General features: G+C 41.7%; 1 protein-coding gene across 1 annotated transcript; it reads left to right on the top strand.

Moving 5' to 3' along the window:
* The first annotated feature begins 756 nt into the window (after positions 1–756).
* Positions 757–21,501, top strand: EHHADH (enoyl-CoA hydratase and 3-hydroxyacyl CoA dehydrogenase). The gene is made up of 7 exons (XM_035133329.3): positions 757–1,064; positions 4,524–4,627; positions 7,284–7,459; positions 7,818–7,929; positions 8,767–8,871; positions 12,438–12,779; positions 18,864–21,501. Exons 1-7 carry the CDS (start codon positions 991–993, stop codon positions 20,132–20,134), a joined length of 2,184 nt encoding a protein of 727 aa, XP_034989220.3. The 5' UTR covers positions 757–990; the 3' UTR covers positions 20,135–21,501.
* Positions 21,502–22,173: the final 672 nt, after the last annotated feature.

Raw genomic sequence — 22,173 nt, 5'->3', positions numbered from 1 at the left:
AGGAGAAAGAAATGAATGAAAATTGCTTGCACAGTCAGACTTCACCGTTTCTAAAAGCGAGCGATCCTCATCCTTTCCCTTTCCCCGGTGAAGCAGAAGATGCGATCCCTTCCTGTATGGTTTTGCAGCTGTGTGATCCTGGAGAGAACGAAAGTTATCGCTGTACAGGCGGTCATTCGTTCATCTAGCTCGATATTGTCAACAACACTGACTGACTGGCAGCGGCTTTAAAAGTGGGCTCGACAAATTCATGTAGGAGACTGCTAACTGGCTGGTATTCCCGTGATGGCTCGGGAAACTAGTTGCTGGGGATGGCAAATGGGAGAGAGATTTTGCGGTCATGTCATGGTGCGGCTTCCTATAGGCATCTGAATGGTCCCTCTGGGAACAGAATGCTAGACTATATAGAACCCTTTAGTCTGATTCGGGAGGCTACAGCGTGTTCACTCTCAACTTGGTCCTGCTGATTTGAGTGGGACCTTTTCTCTACCAAGCTTGCAGCTCTTACTTGCTGCAAGTATTTTGCCCTGCGTACGCATGCGTGAATGCAGCCTCTGTGAATTCTCGCCCTGAAAACTGCTTGTCGTAGCAGAGTGAACGGTTGTATATTAGAGCAATTTCAGAGCATAGTCGTAGCCTGGAGGGCAGGGGGAGGGGGCAGCTGTCGCCCCTGGATCAAGCAAAACAATAGAAATAACTAACTGACCAATCACGTCGGTTCTGCCCCTCCCCCCAACAAAATCCTGGCTTCGCCCATGTGAGCATGCATCTGGCAAGTGTGGGTCCAAGCAGGTTACGAATTCACGATTTGGTGCCCCAGCTGGAACCTCCCCCTCGGGTGCAAACGGGCCCAGCCTCCTCTCCAGTCCGTCAACATGGAATCTGGTTAGCCCGGGTTTACTGGTTCCCACAGGCGCCGCCTTCTTCTCGGTGCTGCTTAATCCAGCTCAAAGCGTCTGTTGGGCTCGTAGGGTCCGTCCGCGCGAGATCATGGCTCTGTACGCGCGGGGATCGGCTGCAGTGGCCGTGATTCGACTGTGTAATCCTCCACTCAACACGCTCAGGTAATTTGCAAGGGAAGACAGGCAAGGGATTCTCGGGCTCCTGGTTGGGGGTGGAAACTGCTAGTCTGCAGATTCGACCCCAGAGAGCGCATTTTTGACCCCCGAAGCAGGCTCGGCCCCAAAAAAGATACGCTGGCAACAAGCGAGCCTGCATGCGTTTCTGCATGGCGGTACTCGGAGGGTCGCTTGCTGTCGCACTCAGGTTCAGCTTGCATGCTTCCCATAGGCAAGGCATCTGGCTGGCCACTGTGAAAACAGGATGTTGGACTAGCTGCTTATGTTTACATGGAAGTAAGTCCCATGATACTCGGTGATGCTTCCTCTTAGGTGCATTGGGTTGTAAGCAGAGCCATTTGCACCCTTACTCTGATTTCATGGGGTTTACTTCCAAATAATTGTGAATAGGATTGCAGCCACAACTACCTTCTTCTTGCTGGCCAACCCTTATTTTCCAACAGTGCATAAGCCAGCAAGATATTGAGATGTTGGAGTTTGGTACTGCAGAGATACTTTCACCCTAGTTGGGTGGTTAGCTTTGTTTTCAAGTTTAGCAAGCAGCGTGGGGACCCTAAGTTATGGCATCCCCCCTGCACTTCAGATTCCAGCCCTGAATTTTCTGATAGACAAAAGATACCATATGTACACGAGACATGTGAATTATTACAACTGTTTTCCAGCCTTTAATTCCAGAATAATACAAAAATTCCCTATTCTTAAATACAGTTTCTTGCCTGCAGCAAAAGTTAGTTCAAATCAGCACAGGAAACCAGCACCCACACACACTCCTTTTCTTTTTCTTTTTCTTTTTGCCTTCCTTGATCCCTTATGGGATCAGTGACAGTAGAAATCATTAACTGGCAGATTTCTCCCTGTCAGGATCTGGACTTTAAACCTACCACACTTATGCCCTCTTGGCTCTTTGCCCCACAGTCCCCCCCCTCCAAAACTTTGCTTGCTTTCCTGCCTGCCAGTAGTTTACAGCCCCAGTCCTGTTTTCCCTCCCTCCCTTCCTTCATTTTTATTAAATATTTTCTTGTGTTACAAAGGTATGTCCTGTTTTCTTTCTTGGCTCTTCTTCAACTGTTTGTCTTCACCATGCACCTCCCCTTAATCTCTGGTTAATGTTGGTAGGCAATCATCTGTGTGGGTTTCCGACCCACAGTAGTTCAACAACAACAAGCCTCTACAGCTCAATATTATACTATTAAAATGAAGAAAACTGGGGGGGGGGGTGGATATTTTTGTGAGAGGACTTAACCCCTGTCCTGGTGAAAGCAAAAAAGTTAATATATTAGTAAATTTAAGAGCTCCCCTCCCTGCCTATCTTGCACCTGACTCCAATGGGTAGATCTTGGAATTTAAATAACAAGCAAGGTAGATCCTGTAGCCTGCATATTCCTGCAATATAACATTTCTGATATATCTTCTGTCACACCACATTTTGAAATGCTGAATATAACAAATAGTAGCCTAACAGCCCATTCCAATGTATGTTTGCTTGGAAGTAAGTCGAACTGAGTCCACTAAGGCTTATTCCTAACTAAGTGTGCATATGATTGGAACCGTAAGTCATATTATCCCTATTTTTGCAAAAACAATTTGGCATTGTTAATGCCCAACCACATCATAGGATCTGCTTTACGGTTTCGAACTGACTTGTCACAACTGCTTAAATTCTCCCACACAAACAATCATGGAGCCATGGCATGGAATTGTATATGTTATAAGAACCACACTGGTACATGCAGTACTGTTCAAAAGTACAAGAGCAGACATGCAATAAGGGAGCTGAAATTCTAATTGGGAAGGTGTCCAAAACACAACATATAACTAAATAAATTAGCATTGAGCTTGGGAAAAAACTCCATTATCTATATCAATATGTTGAAATGTTCACATGATGCAGTTGTGCAATACATGTCTGCAAAACACACTCCCAGTTTACTCTGGGGCACAACATTATAAAATAATCTCTGTGTAGGATGTGTTATGTTTACTGTAATGTGAGATGTGTAGCACCAATGTTTTTCACGTAACAAATCAGTCAGCCTGGGTTCAAAGTGGTGTGTTCAAATGACTTTAAGATTAATGCATCTTCAGTTTCTAATTGTGACTTTCTGCTGGCCGTGAAGGCGGAAGAAGTAATGGGGAATCACCTCGGTTTTGAATTTATTTCAAAGTTTTTGCTGCCATTTTAGCTCCCTCTAGAGGTAGTTCATATCTTTTCAGACTTAATGCTTTATCAATGGCCCAGTATGCACATAACAGTAATCCAAGTGATGGCTTACTGTGAACAAGAAAGTGTAGTAATAATAATAATAATAATTATTATTATTATTATTATTATTATTATACCCCGCCCTTTTGGCTGGGTTTCCCTAGCCACTCTGTGTGCTTGTGCCCAGGGAGAAAACTGCAGCCGCTTTATTTCCACGCCCCCACCCCTGGCCCTGCTGCTGCACATTGCAGAGCATAACCACACCACTGTCTACTACGATACATATTTAATTACCTATGTTGTTTGTATGGCTACTGTTTTTCCCTTAAAGAGAGGTCTTTGCAAAATCACCTTTTCACTAAATACTCTAGAAACAGCTCTGTATCTGTATAGATAGATCATGTTTCTTTAGAGTATATTGCCTGGTGTTCATCATCAAGCTTCTATGAGAACAAAAATTCAAATATTCTCATGTTCACTCACACCTTCTCACTCCAGTCTTCTCCTCATACCCAATGACTTCTTCCTTCTTTTTCTGCTTCGACCATTTTGTCAGAACTGACCAACTACTGGCCTCAGTCGACGCACAGAGAAGAATGACATGGTAGAATACTGAAGTACTAGAATGGATTTTAAAACTTCAGAATGCAGATGCTGCTGCTGCTGCATATTTGTAATGTCCCCATGCGTAAACAAAAAAAAAAGGTTGCAATTTAAAACAAACAAACAAAAACCACTGCATATTAGGAGAGAGATTCTAGCCCAGCCTACTTCTTGTGGTGTTAGATTTTACTTACCAAGAAAGTTTTGGTTTTCTTTACATAGGAGAAGCATTCAGAAATGGTATCCCACACCTCCACCTTGAAGTAATATTATCTCTTTTCCATCTCAGGTCATTATCACCTTCACCCATCTCTTTTTGCTGATGTGTGGATCAGGCCTACAGTTAGTTTCAAACTATTATTGGAGGGAGGCTCATAGAGGAGCATACAATTCTAAGGCTTGGCCGTCTAATTGCCATTCTTTCTGAACAAATACATTACATGCACTTTGGTTTTACCTGTGGACTCAACATAACATCTTTGTAATGTTTAGGTCAGGTTAGAATGGTTAGAACCCTCCATTGAGAGTTCCCAAATAGATTTCATGTGATTTTTAAAAATTATTTTAGAGATTTTTAAAAATAACACTCCTATCAGATATTCCCCTAGCACTTTCAGTGATTATTTTCTTTATTTTAGCCCTGCAACATTACTGGCTTTAGAACGAGATGTGAAGCATGTAAATACTGATCCCACTGTGAAAGCTGTTGTGATTTGTGGAGCAAATGGAAAATTCAGCGCAGGTAAGAGCCTTTGACCTCATGCTTCTGTATCACCTTTTTTCTGCTCCTGTTAAAAATTAATGTTTTGAAACTCTGCACTGGTACCATGGATTTGCCTGGAATCAACTGTATTCTTAGTATTTACTGAAAATAATCCTGGCTAATGAAATGCCAGTACACTTATTCTGTACTAGCCATGTTGTGCTAATGAAAGTAGAGTTTTGGGCACCTTTCCTTATATCTTGTGATGTCTATTGTTCCTTTAACACACCATTATTTTTAAAGGACTATAAAGTGATTTTTCTGTAACTAAAATAGAGAACCATTTCTGAAGACTCACATTCATTATAGTCTCTGATGACATCAAACATTATTGTTTTCCTCTCATTCACTAATCTAGTGGTTCCCAAATACTGTATTTTGGTATGATGACTCATAGCCCTAATTTACTTGGTATGGTGACCCATCAGTTTATTGTCACATGAATTTTGGACCACTTGTCTTCAGCAGCCATCAGTTTCTGGCATTCCAACTGTAAATTCGTGTATATTGTAATTATAACTTGAAGTATCCAAGCAAAAGTGTACTTAACATTCCTGTTAATGTGGAATTTGTTGAAATGTTTAAGGAAAGTGTGACCCCATCCAGAGCAGGCAACTTACCAACTCAGGAGTGCCAGCTTGGCCCCGCGACCGTGGGTGCCCGGGGCTGTGGGTGCCATGCAGCATGCATGGCCCTGGCACCGAAATTTGTGAATACTCGACCCAGGGCCCCAAGGAGCCAGCACCTATGTACCAACTCATATAACCCTGCTACCATATTTCATCTTCATAGCCTGAGTCACAAAAATAGGTACTATCAAATGGCAATAGCACAGGTATTGCCTCATCATCCAGCACAGGATATTCAGTAGCAATTGAGTGATGTGAGTATCATGAAACCAAAATTCAGATAACCTCACTTCCCCAAAGTTATCTTTGGGAATCATGTTATGACAGTTCACTGAGTTGTTGTTCATTTTGCACAGACAAAGGCAACCTTGTAAGATTAGTTACACATGGGTTTCACATTCACTCAAATTTCTGCTTCTTCAGCAGAATATTAGTGGACAAATGTTGTTGAAGCAAACTTCAAATCACCCTTGGCTAAATTATTAACTAATCCTGGTGGCAGATCTGGTGATGGTTTGCCAAAAGGTGCTCATCAGAGGCAAGCTGTAACAATCACTCAAAACAACTCCCCAAATGAGCAACCTGTGGCAAACTCTCACTGGATCTGCTGCCAGATGCCAGAGCAGTGTTTTTAAAAAGTGTAGGACTCAAGCCTTTCCTACATTTGGTTACAAGTGACAACAGAGTATTATAATATGCCAACAAAACAAAATGCTGTTAGAGCTTTCATCATACCAGTTAAGGATTAAAAGCAATAATTAATTTGGGTTTGCTTATAAAACCCAATGACCTACTTGCACAGGTTTTGTGACCTACAGGGTTGGAAAACACTGCTCTAACCTGCCTTTATCTTGACATTGCTTATAATGGCTACATTTGCCTATGTTAAAGTTTACGTTTTGTTGGCCCTTTTGTGACTAATTCGATCTGTTTGCATCATTGACTTAACCCTAGAACTTGCTAGCCGTCTAACCCTTGTATCTGGTTTTGTGTTAACTTCACTACCCTGTTTCTCATATTTTAAGACATACCCATAAAATAAGCCATAGCAGGATTTTTAAGCATTCAATGAATATAAGCCATACCCCAAAAATAAGACATAGTGATAGGCGCAGCAGCAATGCTGGCCGCGGCAGGAGGAGGAGGGAAAAAATAAGACATCCCTTGAAAATAAGCCATAGTGTGTTTTTTTGAGGAAAAAATAAATATAAGACATGTCTTATAATATGAGAAACACGGTAGCGATTAAATCTTCCTTGATTGTCAATAGGGATGTTGAATGTAACTGGGCACAGCAGATCAGTGCAAGATCCTATACTAGAGACCCATAGTGGAAATTCTTATTGACTTGACACCTGCCTGTATATAATTTGTGGAATGTGTTCTTTGATTTTGTCTATTAAAAAGCATTACGAATGTCTCAAGAGCAGGTTCACTATCCGCTATGCAAGTTCCATTGGTTTGAAATACTGAGCACACAACTGAAAGCGAACAAAGAGCAACCCTCAAAACTCACAGATAACCTTCCATGGAGCAATGCCAGTATCCACCCTTAATAAATTACCCACTACATACCGTATAATACATCCCAACACAATTATTGTAGTCTGTTTTTCTGCCATAAAATTTTGCTTCAAACGGCATAGATTTCTGCAAAGTATGATTCAGCTAAGATATTTTCTTCTAGTTTTCATACATAAGTTTTTCCTAATAAAAACAATATGGGAATTTCAGTGGTTCCACAATTACAAGTGTGTTATTTGTGGCTTCTCCTTTGCCAAAGTTCTGCAGAGAGTCCCAAAGACAGAAAATGTAGGATATGTTTTTCAGAAAACAATGTTTGTACACCAAATTGAATCTTTAACATCTATACTTTTCACCCTTCTTGAAGTCTGTGAATCTGCCCTGTTGTTGGTTGTCATCTACCAATTTGAAGAATGGTTTATCTGGATAGTTTATTTGAAGATTTGTATATATATATTCATGGTTTTGTTCAATTTCTTTAGGTGCTGATATCAAAGGATTTCCCAGGATAGGTCAAGAAGACATGCCCAGCTTGGAGGCAGTAGTTTCTCTGATAGAGAAGAGTGAAAAGCCAGTGGTGGCTGCTATTGAAGACGTGGCTTTTGGAGGAGGCCTGGAACTAGCATTGGGCTGTCATTACAGGATTGCAAATAAGCAGGTACAATGATTTTTTAAAAAACCAAAAAACAGCTTAGATAGGTCAGCCTGTTGGAAGGGCTCCTTAATGTACGTTCTCTCCATGAGTTTGAACTTGGAATATTACCTCTAGTCCACACACCACCCAGAGACCTTAGAGACATAACCCAGGTAAGGGATACCTATTTATCATTAAAGACTATGACATCATTGATAAATGAGAGTGATACAGCTCCACATCCCCCCCTTTGTTTTCATTCAGTTTTGTTTGTTTGTTTTTTTGTTACTAGATGCTATTGAAGTGTATGTTCTCTCATATATATATCAGAAACCCCAGTAACTCTCTACCATTCATCTCAAATATCCTATCTTTGTTCCAGGCTTGGGTAGGTTTACCTGAGGTCACATTAGGCTTACTTCCTGGTGCTGGCGGGACTCAACGACTGCCCAGACTGATTGGAGTACCAGCTGCACTTGAAATCATCACCACAGGTAAGGGCTCGTCCAGATGTGAATGCTAACCATACCGATGTCAGGTATATTAACAGCTGGATAACTATACTGACATTAAAAGATAATGAATATCTATGCAAGTAACATGTTAGAAAATGGCTGTGACAAGCACACACTATGTATGTATAAGGTCCTAAGTTCGATCCCTGAAATTTCTAGGTAATAAGATGTATATAAGGTCACAAAATTGGACATTCAGACTGTTTTGGGTGGAGTTGCACTCCCCTTAGGAATCACTTCACCAGTCCAATCAGTGGAAGGATTTGCGCTTGCACAACAGGGCTTCCCGACTCTCTTCCCCCATGTCGCCCCCCAATGGCTCTGGGTTAGGGTTAGGAGAACACCCCCCCCCCCGAATAGTGCATGGGGAGAGGATGGTTCCATCTGCCAAGCTGCATTTTTGTGCAGACAGAACAACTGGAAGAGTGTGGCATTGAATTGCGCCCTATATTTCTATCCCACTTTTTAGCTAGAGTCCTCAAAGCAGCTAACAACATTTATAAATGCAACAGATACACAAAGAGCCACATGCTTCAAACAAACAAACAAACAAACAAACAAACAGCCCCACTGGATCTGGAACTGACTGCAGATATTCCTTCCTGCATGGCAGGGTGAAGGAGTCTGAGTGGTGTAGGTCCCACTCCCAATCTTCTTGCTGCCTGCCTCCCTTGTTCCTTTCTTCCTTCCCACAGGGCAGTTGGTGTCAGGTAACACTATGCAGATGGGGGGCAGAGAGGGGGCAGTCCAACTGGAGCAAACCCTGTCTTGTCTGCCTTCCTCACTCTCTTCTTCCTTCCCACTTCTTCATGCCAGGAAGACATGTGCCAGCAACTGAAGCACTGAAACTGGGAATCCTAGATGGGATTGTGGAAGGAAAAACAATCGAAGCAGCCATAAACTTAGCAGAAAAAGTAGTAGGTAAGAGGTATTAACTGTATTGGGCAGCAGCAGAACACAAGAGCCATGACCTGAAGCCCAGTCTAATATAAGCCCAAATGTGGAAAAACGCCATAGACAAATATCAGTGAAAATATTTATTTAGCAGAGCAATCCTATGCATGTTTATTCAGAAGTGTTGAGTGGGGCTCATTCCCTGGTACATGAGTGTGCATAGGACAGTAACCTTACCAAGGTACAACATTGGAATGGTACAAAGCCCTGATACACAGGATAGTTGGTGGAAAATTTGATGCCCTGCCAATTAACTGGTGGAGCTGTTTTTTATGTTTTTGTTTTTCAAATAAAGCTATAGGATTCTGAATATCAATGATCAAGGCATTCCAAAAACATTGCTTTTTTCAAAATAATCACATGACTAAGGTAGGAGTTCATGCAGCCTTGGTTGCCCTTAGTCAATATAACCTTGTTCTCATAGGGGTGGAAGAGCGTTCCCTGAAGTGTTACTCCACTTGTTCTTATTTATTGCTGATCATGGCAAATTTTTACTGGACCTTTATTGTCTTATTGTTTATTGTGTTTTTATTCTAACATATTCAATGTTAGGTAGTATATAAATGTTGTAAATATATGTCTGAAAACAGTAATTCATGTCAGGTATGGGGAACCTGTGGCCTTCCAGATGTTGATGGACTACAACTCCCATCATCCCTGACTATCCTTGGCCATGCTGGCTGAAGCTGATGGGAGTTGGGAGTCAACACCATCCGGAGAGCCATAGCTTTCCCAGTCCTGTAATATTTGCCATCACAGCACTGAATGTCCTCTTTGCCTGGGTCTGCTAAAACATAGGAGTTACAATATCCTCGGCAGGCCAAAATACATGGCTCAAGGCTTTGGTGGGTGTGTAAATCCATTCCCAAAAGAGGTAAATACTCCCCAAGGAAGTTTGGGAGCCTTCCCTTAGAACCTTCCAAGCAAGGACTTTCTATAACCTGCACAAAACAATCTGCTATGCTGCTAATCTAGTTTTGCAGTTATTAACTTCTTTCTATGGTTTAACCTAAATCTGCTTTCTGTTTCCACCATTTAGCAGTTTCCATATATTTGTCTGTTTACTTCTTTGTTGATATCCAGGCATCTGCTGTGCAGTGAGTTAAAGGACAAACGCCGGCAGGACCCTACAGGAGCACCTGAGGCCTGTCTAAATCACTGAGCAGCACATTCCTTGGTGCATATACCTCGTGAAAATGTGTCTATGCAGAGTCAGTGTCAACAAATGGCTGTCCTATAATTTTGGAGCTGAGCATCATTACTGCAAGTTGTAACGAAAACACAATTGGTTAGAAATTTTAAAACAGAGACACGCTTGCGACTGAGCGGGTCTAATAATCACACGGTCAAGAAACGCCTATTTTACGAAACACAAGCAAGCTTAATGCGACAAATGTAAGCATGGCCAACAGGTGACTAGCAGCACAATCCTATACATCCCTACTCAGAAGTAAGTCCCATTGAGCTTAAGTGGTGCTACTGGCACTTACAACAGTTGGTTGGTGCACAAGCACCAGATTGGCTACACTGGTGTGCTTGGTAGCTCTGATCTCATTGCTGCCCTGTCCAATACCAGTAAGTGACAGCAACACTGTGTGGGGAGGGAGGCTGTACACTCCTGCCCTGCCCTGCTGGCCATTCCTGGTAAGAGAGTATAAGATTGCAGCCAATGGCTGTCATCTTGTGCATGCTTCCCTGCAGAGAACCTCAATGAGCAAGTAGTATTTACTTCTAATTAAAATATTCATAGAATTCTGCTGTTAATATGTTTTTTAAGCACCAGAAAACAAATTATCGAACAACTAGATCATTCCACATTTGGCTACCCGTAAAGTCATACTTCTTCTCACTACTCTTCTGAAGGCAATCATTGGTGAGACATTTCCAATGCACAGAGGTCCACATTTCAAGCAGGATGACTTCAGGGTACTGCTGACTGAGTCACTGAGGCTGCTGTCCTATACGCACACTTACTAGGGATTGGGAGAGCAGTTTGATTCAGTTCACAATTTTCGGCAATCCTACTGACTTTGCACTTTCTGAAACAATATGTGAATTGAAACAGACATTCTTCAAATTCTGCAGTTCTCCACATTTTGCCATGCAGCTCTCCAGCCAAGTAATGTTTACTAAAATGCACATGCTAGGGTAAAATATGCATTCAAATGCATGTACAGTATTCAGGAAAATATCATACAAAAATTCATTATATAAAGGAAAATAGCTTTGGGAAAATGGGAATGTTACACAAAACTGCATACAAAGATGAGCATATGAGGAGAAATCCATGCTAAAATCTAGTGATTTTCATGAAGACTAAAAACAAAAAACAAAAAAACCTAAGTAACTTATGAACTGATGAAGAAAGGTGGTGAACTAAGCTAAAGGGTGAGAAAATGAGAAACTAGAAGAAACCAAAATGGACCAATTCATCTATTCCTACTAGGGAATAAGTCCCATTGAAACCAAAGGGGCTTGCTTTTGAATAAACATGCACAGGGTTGCCCTGTGACCCTGTTCTACAGATTACTCAAGTGGTGTGCAACTTGCACCTCTGTAAAAAAGGGGGGAGAGTATTCTCAATTCAGCTAGATGTCTTGTGAGCAAGGAACAGAAAATGTATTTGTGGGGGGAATATGTTTGCATCAGCTGTTTTTAACATCACACTATTCACTTTGTCCACCTGATGGCACTAAAACCTGGATAATAATGCTGCTTTCAGCATACAGCAGCAAATACCATCAATTTATCAGAGTTCCATAGTTCTTTGTGTTCATGGAGGCAGCTACTGTGCCATTGTTCAGATGAAGTCTGAACAGTGGCTGCCTTTTAATTCTAGGCTTTTTGAAGGAAAGACGGGGCACAAATGTAAAAAGAATATAAATGTTACCATTTAACTGTTGGTAATTCTACCCATGACACAACAAAGTTTGGAGCGTTTCAGTGCCCAGTAATCTGTATGTCTGAGGAAGGTTTCCTGCAAAGCAGACCTTACTGTAATTAGGTTGCCATAATTTTTCAATGGCGTTTCAAGCAGAGTTTGGGGGAGGTGAGCCTCCAGCTCTTGTCTGGGTGAGTCGCCTGCCAAAAACAAACAAACAAACAAAACCCCATCTCATCTCCTCTAAGAATCAATTAGAAAACACCAGTAATTGGTGACAAAGAGTGTAATTGGTAACAAAGAGTAATTGCTGACAAAGTGTGTTTGCAAACACATCGGGTTTGGGGTGGGGCTCAGATGCACTCCTATAGCGCACATTTCACTACCTACAGTCCACAGATGGTCACCTATGGCAGGTGGGGACAAGTATAGGCTGTGGTATCTGTGGACTTTAAAGTAAGTGGTAGACTGTCACTTTGAGATGATTACAATACGGCGTAAAACAGGGGAGGGAAACATCTGGACTGCAGTCCCAGTTTGGCCTGTGAGGCTGTTTCCCACAAACCATGCCCACCTACCCTGTACATGATGTCAAGTATGGGGCAGACATGGACTGACTAGTTTTATCGTCTTGATTTATCTGTCCCTACAGGACAACCGTTGGACCCTCGCAGGCTCTGCCAAAAACAAACTCCCAGGCTACCCAACATGGAAGCCTTTCTTGATGCAGCTTTTGTGAAAGTGAAGAAGCAGGCCAGTGGGTGCCTCTCGCCAGAAATGTGTTTCCAAGCTGTAAAAGCCTCTGTGTACCTGCCATTTGCAGAAGGACTTCGCAGAGAAAGAGAGCTGTTCATGTTCCTCTTGACTTCAGGACAGGCTAAGGCATTGCAATATGCCTTCTTTGCACAAAGGTTGGTGCAGAAGTGGGCATTGCCCAGTGGAGCATCTTGGAAAACTGCAGTCCCTCAGCCAGTCCGGAGAGCAGCTGTGATAGGTAAGACTATAGGATTCCACGAGTTAAGCCATTTCTTGATATCTCGTTCTCGGTAGCAGTTGTAAAGTTCCTATTTTGTTCCCTGTTCATTCTTAAGCACCACCTAATTTGCATGCAGGAGATCCAAAATTGGTGTATCACCTCTTCAGTCCCGGCTTCCCTTTTCAGTAGCTGCATCACTGTTTAGAGATCCTGGAGCTCAGCCATCCTTTGAATCTCGTCACCTTGCTTCTACTTAAGGTTGCCACCCCTAATTCTGGACAGCTTGATATGCCTTTTTGCAAATCTCCCAATACAGGGGGAGAAAAGTAAACCAATGGCCCATTATCCCTTCCTCTTCTGTGATAGGTTAAGTAGAGGGAGATTGTTTTGCTCAGCCAGTATAATAATAATAATGTATTGGCTCTATGAAATTCCTGTATTTGGAATGTGATCTTTGAAAGTAGGTCTTCTGCAACAGATGCAGAAGATATTTTTGTCAGGTGTCATGCGGAGGTGACAGAAGGTGCACCTACACCCACACAGCCCATAAAGGCTCCTTTGCTTCTGGCCACCATGGTGGGTAAAGGTTCAGCAAGAAAAGGGGGCTGTCAGGCTTGGGTTTCAAAGACTGCTTTCCTCTTGCACAGAGGCTGTTTACTGAAACGTACTTAATCATTTGTGGATGTATGCATCCCAATATGTTTTGTTGACAAGTACCTTTTAAGAAGCTTTCATCTCATTGTAGTGAGCCACTCTTCCCATTTTGGCGTCTCCTATTTCTCTAACAAAACCCCCCCCCCCGGAAAATAATGCCTTCATTAATTTTTTATACAGGCAACTGAAATAAAGCTCTTTGATGCACTGCACAGATCTCTCAACAGTCCTTTGCTGTTTTGCATATTGATCGGTATACACTACTCAGTGGGAGACAGCTCTTTAAGTAGCCCAGCCCTTAGCAATGCCCCTTTGATTTTTAAGAGACTGCCAGCCATCTCGTCCCTCCCTCACCAGTTATTAGATACAAGATGTGCTTTGCTGCAGTGGGTGCAACCTGAGCTCTCTTCAAGCTCACCTCAGTATGAGGTAGCCTTGAGGACTGTGGCTTCATATGCCCCTTTGCTTCTTCCACTTTGCAATCTTAATTATCATTCTCTGCATGATTCATACCCCTTTAGAGCAAAAATCTCTATGTCGTCAGTTACATCTGCCAACAAGCCTGAACTCTCCAGTTGCTATGAACTCATCCACTGGAGAACTGACATTCATGTTAAGCAGCATGGAGCCTGAAGCTCAGCACATGTGGGAGGGATGTGGTTTATTGTTCAGTATGCAGACGTAAATGTGTGCCGACCTGATCTGCATTACCACATGGGCTTTGGTAGGAACAGTCTCCATTTTGAGTTTCATGGGAAATCATAAATGACAGGTTTGCTGCTAGACAAGTGACAGATATGCAAAATGGATATGTCTGTTATGGAAATACAGATACAGGTCAAAACAGAAATATTAATTCTGAATTATCATTGGAATGGAGCAAGAATAGTTTGCCCAGAGGATCTTACTCCAAGCTAATATTAATCTAGAGAATATGTAGTAGAAACACTAGCATCTACCAACATCTGTTTCTCATGTTGGCACCTTATTTGCATATTCTTCAGAGACTACCAAGAACTTTGAAATAAACCAGCACTTTAATTGAACATTTACAATCTGAATATGTTTCAATTCATTTTAAGCCAACTGAATACAAGTTTTCCATCATTATACATGGGTCACTGTGCGTTGCTACAAACTTGCTTCACTGCTTCGAGCAAACTGAATCTGAAATGCTTTTAAGGCAGTGCTAGGATGAATTTTGCATGACTGCTTGAGCATATCTGGTGCTCAGCTACCTAATAAATTGATTTGGTCCTCTTTTGTTGTAATATACAGAAGCAGGGTGTGGGTGTTAAGTTGTAAGGACAGCATTATCGAAATGAAGGTAACAACACTTGTCTGTGGTGGTTGCAATATATATAACACCGCCTCCCCTGCCCCTGCAAAACTTGAATGTGATCCAAGTCTTCTCTTCATTGCAATGGAGTCTGGGCTTCAGTATTAGACCTAAAACTCTCTTTAAAGAGCCAGTGTTGGGCCCTGCCCTTTGAATCTCCATTAATCTTCTGCATTGATCTAGAACTGGTTTTCTCAGATTCTTCTGTGTATAAAGAGACTTTTCATCCTTCCCCAATAACAGCCAAATTTGGAGAGATTCATAAACAGGATCATGCATGTGTGTGTGTGTTTAAATAAGGCGTAATCGTAGCTATAGATATCACTATGATTCAGATTTGGTCCACAGCAGTGGGCGGCAGAGTTTTTTAAAAAAACAATTTCCCCAATGAGCTCCCCCTCCCCCAAAAAGCTGTTGTGTGCCCCATATGGGGAAGTATACAGGCCCCATGCATACAGGGAACCAGCTAGAAATCAACCATACAACTAGAAAACAACTATAGTGGGAACTGAGGTCAGATCAACTACATGAGATGACTTAGAGGGGGGAAAGGACTTCCAGACGTAGTAAAGGTAAAGGTAAAGGGACCCCTGACCATTAGGTCCAATCATGACTGACTCTGGGGTTGCGGCGCTCATCTTGCGTTATTGGCCGAGGAAGCCGGCGTACAGCTTCCAGGTCATGTGGCCAGTATGACTAAGCCGCTTCTGGTGAACCAGACCAATGCACGGAAATGCCGTTTACCTTCCCGCTGTAGCGGTACCTATTTATCTACTTGCACTTTGATGTGCTTTTGAACTGCTAGGATGGCAGGAGCTGGGACCGAGCAACGGGAGCTCATCCCGTCACGGGGATTGAAACCGCTGATCTTCTGATCGGCAAGCCCTAGGCTCTGTTGTTTGACCCACAGCGCCACCCGTGTCCCAGAAGTAGTAGGAAACATGTAAATAGAGAGAAACAGATTCCAGCTTTTCTTTTCATTGTCAATCAATCAAAACCTTTATTGGCATCATCCACAAACATTCACAAACATTCTTTTCATTGTGTCTTTGATCTTGTAAATATTTTTCATCCCACAGTATACTCGAGGACTGAGCCAAATTGCTACCTTGTTTGACCTGCATTACTAGGAATTGATCTTGTTTTACTTACAGCATAATTTCAGCTATTCTTCATAAAGCTGCTTTAGATTAATTTTTTAATCCCTGTGGTTTGTATTTCTTTGTCCAGCTAAAACAAGTCACATTCATAAACCTGATAATATGGGCCATGAGTTTTTAAAATAATTAAATCACTGTACAGCAAAAGTGTTAGTCACATAGTTTTGACCCCTTTAGCAAGCCTTAGACATTGACAGCTGGTTCTAAATATTGTTTATTACAAAGTTTCCTCATTCTGATCTTTGGCCCCTGCAGTACAAAGGGATTTTGATCTGATCCTCATCAGGTAGCTGTCCCAGAACACAGATTGAGAAGCTGTCCAAATATAAAATCAGTGGGCTGAAACTAGAATGTATTGAGCATTTAGCAGGCCAGCCTAGATAGCTATCTCACTGAGGAAGCACCATGTGTAAGGCTCCATAAAGCTTTGAGCAGAAGGCTTTTGGGGAACATTGACTAATAGCAATTTGATGCAGCCTTTCTGGAATAAATGAAGATCAATAAGTTTTGAAAGCATGCTGCACATGCAAGAAGGTAACCACCACACTTCATGACAGAAAAGACGGTTAATCAGACAAAAGGTCACTTGATTGTGAGGAATTCCTATTCTGCTACAAGTTTATGCTGGCTGCATTCTGATATGATGGTACACCGTAGTTTGTATTATGAACACAAGCATCCAAGAGCCTTAGGATTGCACATTCCCTCATCATCTTATTTCTATAAGTGGAGGAGACTAGAAGTATCTAGTGGGGATTTGCAGCCATTTTGTCCAAACCTAATAACTATGATTTGTGTAAAAATACAGTTTGCTGGAGTTTGGCAAAGCAGCAACTATGAATTGCTACATAGCTTATCTCCTCCACTCATGCATAGAGGAAGAAAAGGAGGAGAGTGCAATTTCAAGTAGCTATTGAACAGAATCCCCTATGAAATGCATAATCCCAACTCACTTGCACAGACATTGACGTTGCTTTCCATCTTCAGCCTTGCTGTAGTTGCTTTACTTTTCAGGATGGCAATGTTAATTCAAATGTGGATCTTCTCTTTTTTTAAAAAAAAAAAAATTTTTTTTTAATTGTACAAAGACAACTCCAAGTCAAAAAAAGGAAAAAAGAAGAAAAGGGGAAAAAAGGAAGAAAAGGAAGAGAAAAAAAGAAAGGAGAAAAGAAAAAAGAAAAAAAAGGAGAAAGAAAAAAGAAAGGACCTAAACAAAAACAAACAAAAAACAAAAAAAGGAAATACAGTATATATATATATATATATATATATATATATATATATATATATATATATATACACACATACATACATACATACACATACATTCGCATATGAGATATATGTACACATACATACACAGAGAGGAAAAAAAACTGCAACACATAAACACTAAAATGTGGTACAGATAAAAATCAATTCCTATTGTATGAACATCACTTCCCTTTATCAATTCTTCCTTATCCTGCTCTATCTTTTTTACCCCCACCAATATATCCGTATCTACCTATCTCTATTCACATATCATCTGCCAAATTGATCTTTCCTCTATTTATTATCCGTTTGTTGCTCTTTCTATATGTATTTTAATCGAAGCATATCACCAAATTTGTATTTATCTTTTCTTTTTTAAGATAATCCTCAACATATTTCCATTCTGCCTTGCTTTTTTGTATCGGAATATTTCTAATTGCTGCTGTCATCTTTGCCAAATTCATGAATTCCACTAATTTTTCTTGCCATTCGCCAATTGTTTGTACTCTCTCTCCTTTCCAGTTCTTTGCTATAAGGAGGCGTGCTGCTGCACATGCATATAATAATATATTTTTCCTATCATTAGGGAAATTGTCTGGCATGCTTAATAAAAGTATTTCTGGTTTTTTCTCAAATGTAAACCTCAGCATCTTTTTTAGCTTCTCATACACATTATTCCAAAATTCATAAATTTTATCACACTGCCACCAGCAATGAAAATAATTTCCCAATTTTTCTTTGCATTTCCAACATTCTTTCGAATTAGTCTTATAAATTTTTGCTAGCTTTTCTGGTGTGAGATGCCATCTATATATTATCTTCATCATGTTCTCTTTTATATTTGTACAAGCTGTGAATTTCATACCTTCCCTCCACAGTTTATCCCACTGCGTTCTATAAATTGGTCTTCCTAGGTCTTGTGCCCATCTTATCATTGTACATTTCACTTCTTCATCCTTCATTTCCCACTCTAACAGATGACTATATAATGACTATATAATTTTGCCAATGGTTTACTTTTGTTGTCTAATAATATCTCCTGTAACTTAGATTTATTATCTGCAAAACCAATTTCCCTGTGTTTGCTCAATAGACTCTGCATTTGGTGATACTGCAGCCAGCTCGAGCACTTATCCCTGATTTCATGATACGGTTTCAATATTAATTTCCCATTTTCCTTTATTAATAATTCCTGATACGTTAACCATTTCTTATCGTAAGTTCTGTTACTTAAAGCTGTCATCTCCAAAGGTGATGTCCACCAAGGCGTTTTGGATTCCAACAGGTGTTTATACTCCATCCAAATCTTTAATAATGCTTTTTTGAAAACATGGTCTGAGAATTCTTTTAAATTTCCTTTCTTTTCATTTAATAAATATGTATGCCAACCTGCTAAATTTCTAAACCCTTCCAAATCCAAAATTTCTTTATTTTCCAATTTTATCCAATCCTTGACCCAACACAAGCCTGCCGCAGCATAATAGATCTTTAAATCTGGGACTCCCCACCCCCCTCTTTCTTTAATATCAGTAAGTAACCTAAATTGAATTCTGGCTTTTTCAAATGTGGATCTTCTCAATGGTCCCCCCCCCCTCAATTTATTTGCCTATATTGTAAGTTGCCTAATAAGCTTCTCTCTGTATAACATTTCTAATTATTTCTTCTCTTTTCTCTCCCTGCCCTTTTTATTACAAGGTTTAGGGACAATGGGACAAGGCATCGTGGCATCTCTGGTCAAGGCTAAAATTCCTGTAGTGGCTCTTGAACAGGATAAAAAGCATTTGGAGCTGGCTAGAGGAACTATCACAGCCCTGTTAGAAAAGGAAGCTTTAAGAATGCAACAGAATGGCCAAACACTGGCTGCCTCTATCCCTGGTTTGCCTCAGTTCACACTGGATTTTGGTGCACTGAAGGATGTAGATATGGTTATTGAGGCTGTATATGAGGATATGGCTCTGAAGAAGGAAATCTTCCAGAAGTTATCAGCAGTCTGCAAACCTGAGGCCTTTCTGTGCACAAACACCTCTTGCCTTGATATTGATGAGATTGCTTCTGTCACAAACCGCCCTCAGCAAGTTATTGGTACCCATTTCTTCTCACCAGCTAATAGAATGAAGCTACTAGAGATAATCCATGGTCAGCGAACATCTCCCACTGCCATTGCCACAGCCATGAGAGTTGGCAAAGCTATGGGCAAAATTGGGGTTGTGGTAGGGAACTGTTTTGGTTTTGTTGGGAACCGAATGCTGAATTCTTACACTGAGCAAACATACTTCCTTTTGGAAGAGGGCAGTACTCCAGAGGAAGTAGACAAAGCTCTGGGGGAATTTGGTTTCAAAATGGGTCCCTTCTGTGTTTCAGACCTTGCTGGGCTTGATGTGGGCTGGAGATCTAGGGAAGGGCAAGGCCTGACTGGTCCCAGCTTGCCTCTTGGCACACCTCCTCGTCAACGAGAGGGCAGACGATACAGCCCACTCCCTGATATTCTGTGCGAGAAGGGGAGATACGGCCAGAAAACTGGGAAGGGTTGGTACCAATATGATAAACCTGGGGGAAGGGTAGCAAAGTCAGATCCGTGGCTTCATAGTTTTCTTGCTGAGTACAGAAGTGCTCATGGTATTTCAGTACGCACCATTAGCCAAGATGAGATCCTGGAACGCTGCCTATATTCCCTTGCCAATGAAGGTTTCCGGATATTATCCGATGGAATAGCTGCTTATCCAGAAGCTATTGATACCATCTACATCAATGGCTATGGCTGGCCCAGACATAGGGGTGGTCCCATGTTCTATGCTTCTGAGGTAGGGTTGCCTACGGTTCTAGCAAAATTGCAGAAGTATGCTGAGGCTAATCCTGACATACCCAGACTACAGCCCAGTGCCTTTCTGCAGAAGCTTGTAGCTTTGGGCAGCCCTCCTCTGAAAGAGTGGTCATCACTTGTGGGAACTCAGAACAGCAAGTTGTAATTGCACTGCAAGCAGTCTTGTTTTCCCATTCCAATATTTTTGACTATTCCAGTCCAGACTAAAACACAGTGCATTGTAGAACATTATCAGTGTCTCTTCTGATTCTAATACAATCTATGTTTCCTGCCTATGTGGGTGAAATATTGCTGCTTGCAGCATGCTTTTTTATCATACCTTCTTGAAATTGTGCCTGAGGGTCTCACTTGAAAACATAATACTTTCATGTCTAATGAAACTGCTCAGCCTCTCCATGAGATCATCATGGAACCTGGTTTGACAGCTCAGAAAGGGAAAGACAACTGAGAGAGAAGGCACAGAGTTTTAAAAATACAGTATATGTGACTTTCTACAGCCACTGTTTTTTCCTCCATTTCTTTGTTTACTACATTTAAAGTCGACCTGCCCATGAGGCTGGGTGAGGCAGCCACCTCAGGTGCCCCCCCTCAAGGGGTGTTACCCCCATTCTGCTGCCCAGCTTGCTGCTGGTCTCCCTGGACTCTGGGGCAAAGAGGGACTGATGCCAAAGCTCTGTGGAAGGCCTCCCCCTCTGCCAAGTCAACAAAAGGAGGAGCATTCCTCCACCCAGGTTTGCCACTGGGCAGAGGGGGAAATCCCCCCACCTGGTGGTGTAGTGGGGCTTTGCACTGACTTCTCCTGAAGGGAGGAGCTGATGCAAAGCCCCACTGCCTGGCAGGAGATAGTTCCAAATAAATTCAGAGGAGCATATCTCAATTTCACCTGCTTCTGATAGCTATCATGCTGACCGTTGCTCTTCCACAATTATTGTGTGCTAAGTAAAAAAAAAAGACCACTTCAAAGATGAAATGCAGTGAAGTGGATAAACACTGCTGAGGAGAAATGTAGCTGAGAAACAGAACTCTCAGCCTTGGAAAAAGCTCAGTTCCACCTTCTTACACATTGATGGTGGACAATGAATCTCAGCAACTGATGTTTCAAATGCTCTTCAGTCTAGCATAAACAAGTGCCTCGTTCTTGCTGGCTGCCTTTTCTAAATCAGTGTCTCCTCTCCTTTTCAAACCTATGTGATCGCCAAATTCCTCAGTCTGTTTCTCTTCCATAATTTGGAATTTCTGTTTCAGCAAGTACAGAATAAGAGCCTTCAGGAACATTGATTTTAGGGCCTGCTGGAAATAATGTGTATCAGGGATTCCATAAGCACCAATGGTGCCAGCAAAAAGGGCTTCCAAGACTGCTGTACCAACCCCTGAGTCTGAATTACAGTGCTGAGGCCGCAAGATTGTCCAAACTTCTCTTCTCATTTCTGAAATCCAGGAAATCAAAAGTAAAATCACCAAGATTCAGCAAGGATTTACCCCCCTTAAATAAAGCTATTTTAATTAATCACATATACCTTTCTACAGTGTCCTTTCCTGATCTTACACTCAAATCTAGTATCACAAAGCACCTAGAACTGGGGCTGGGAATTGCCAGCCCACTGGCCAAATTTGGCCCACCAGGCGGCCTCATTTCGCAAATCACACCAGGGGCGAACGCGGGTCTTTGAAATTTCAGTGGCTCCTGGTACGAGGCCAAAATTCACTGCTCCCCTGCCTCTCGCCTTCCATACATCATAGTTGCAACACCATGAGGTGCCCTCTGGGCTCAGCACCCAGTGCAGTGGAACAAATTATGCTGACCTAAATCTGCCTCTGGTTACTCCCAGGGCTTGGCCAAAGGGGGCTGTGCAGGCATTGCCAATATGGCAGGCCTTAAGATGCTGAATTTTCTATTCATGATTATTCAGGAGAGCTGGTGACATGTATTGGTTAAAAGGAGACCCGGATTCAAATCCCCACAGCCTTGAAGCTTGGTAGGTGAGGTTTTAGCCAAACATACCTCATGATGTTTGGAGAATAAAATAGAAGGGAGAGGGACTGTGTATGTTCCTTAGAGAATTGGTGGGATAAAAATGTTCTAAATAAATTCAAACAGTGGATTGTGCATCCTTCTCTCATGCCACTCAGCCTTGAAATGACCACACCCTATTGCATTAATGTGCTAACCACAGGATAGTAACT

The sequence above is a fragment of the Zootoca vivipara genome, chromosome 5 (assembly GCF_965207765.1).
Source record: "Zootoca vivipara chromosome 5, rZooViv2.hap1.1, whole genome shotgun sequence".
Lineage (NCBI taxonomy): Eukaryota > Metazoa > Chordata > Lepidosauria > Squamata > Lacertidae > Zootoca > Zootoca vivipara.
Note: the sequence above shows the minus strand (reverse complement) of the source record. Positions and strands in the feature narration are given on the sequence as shown.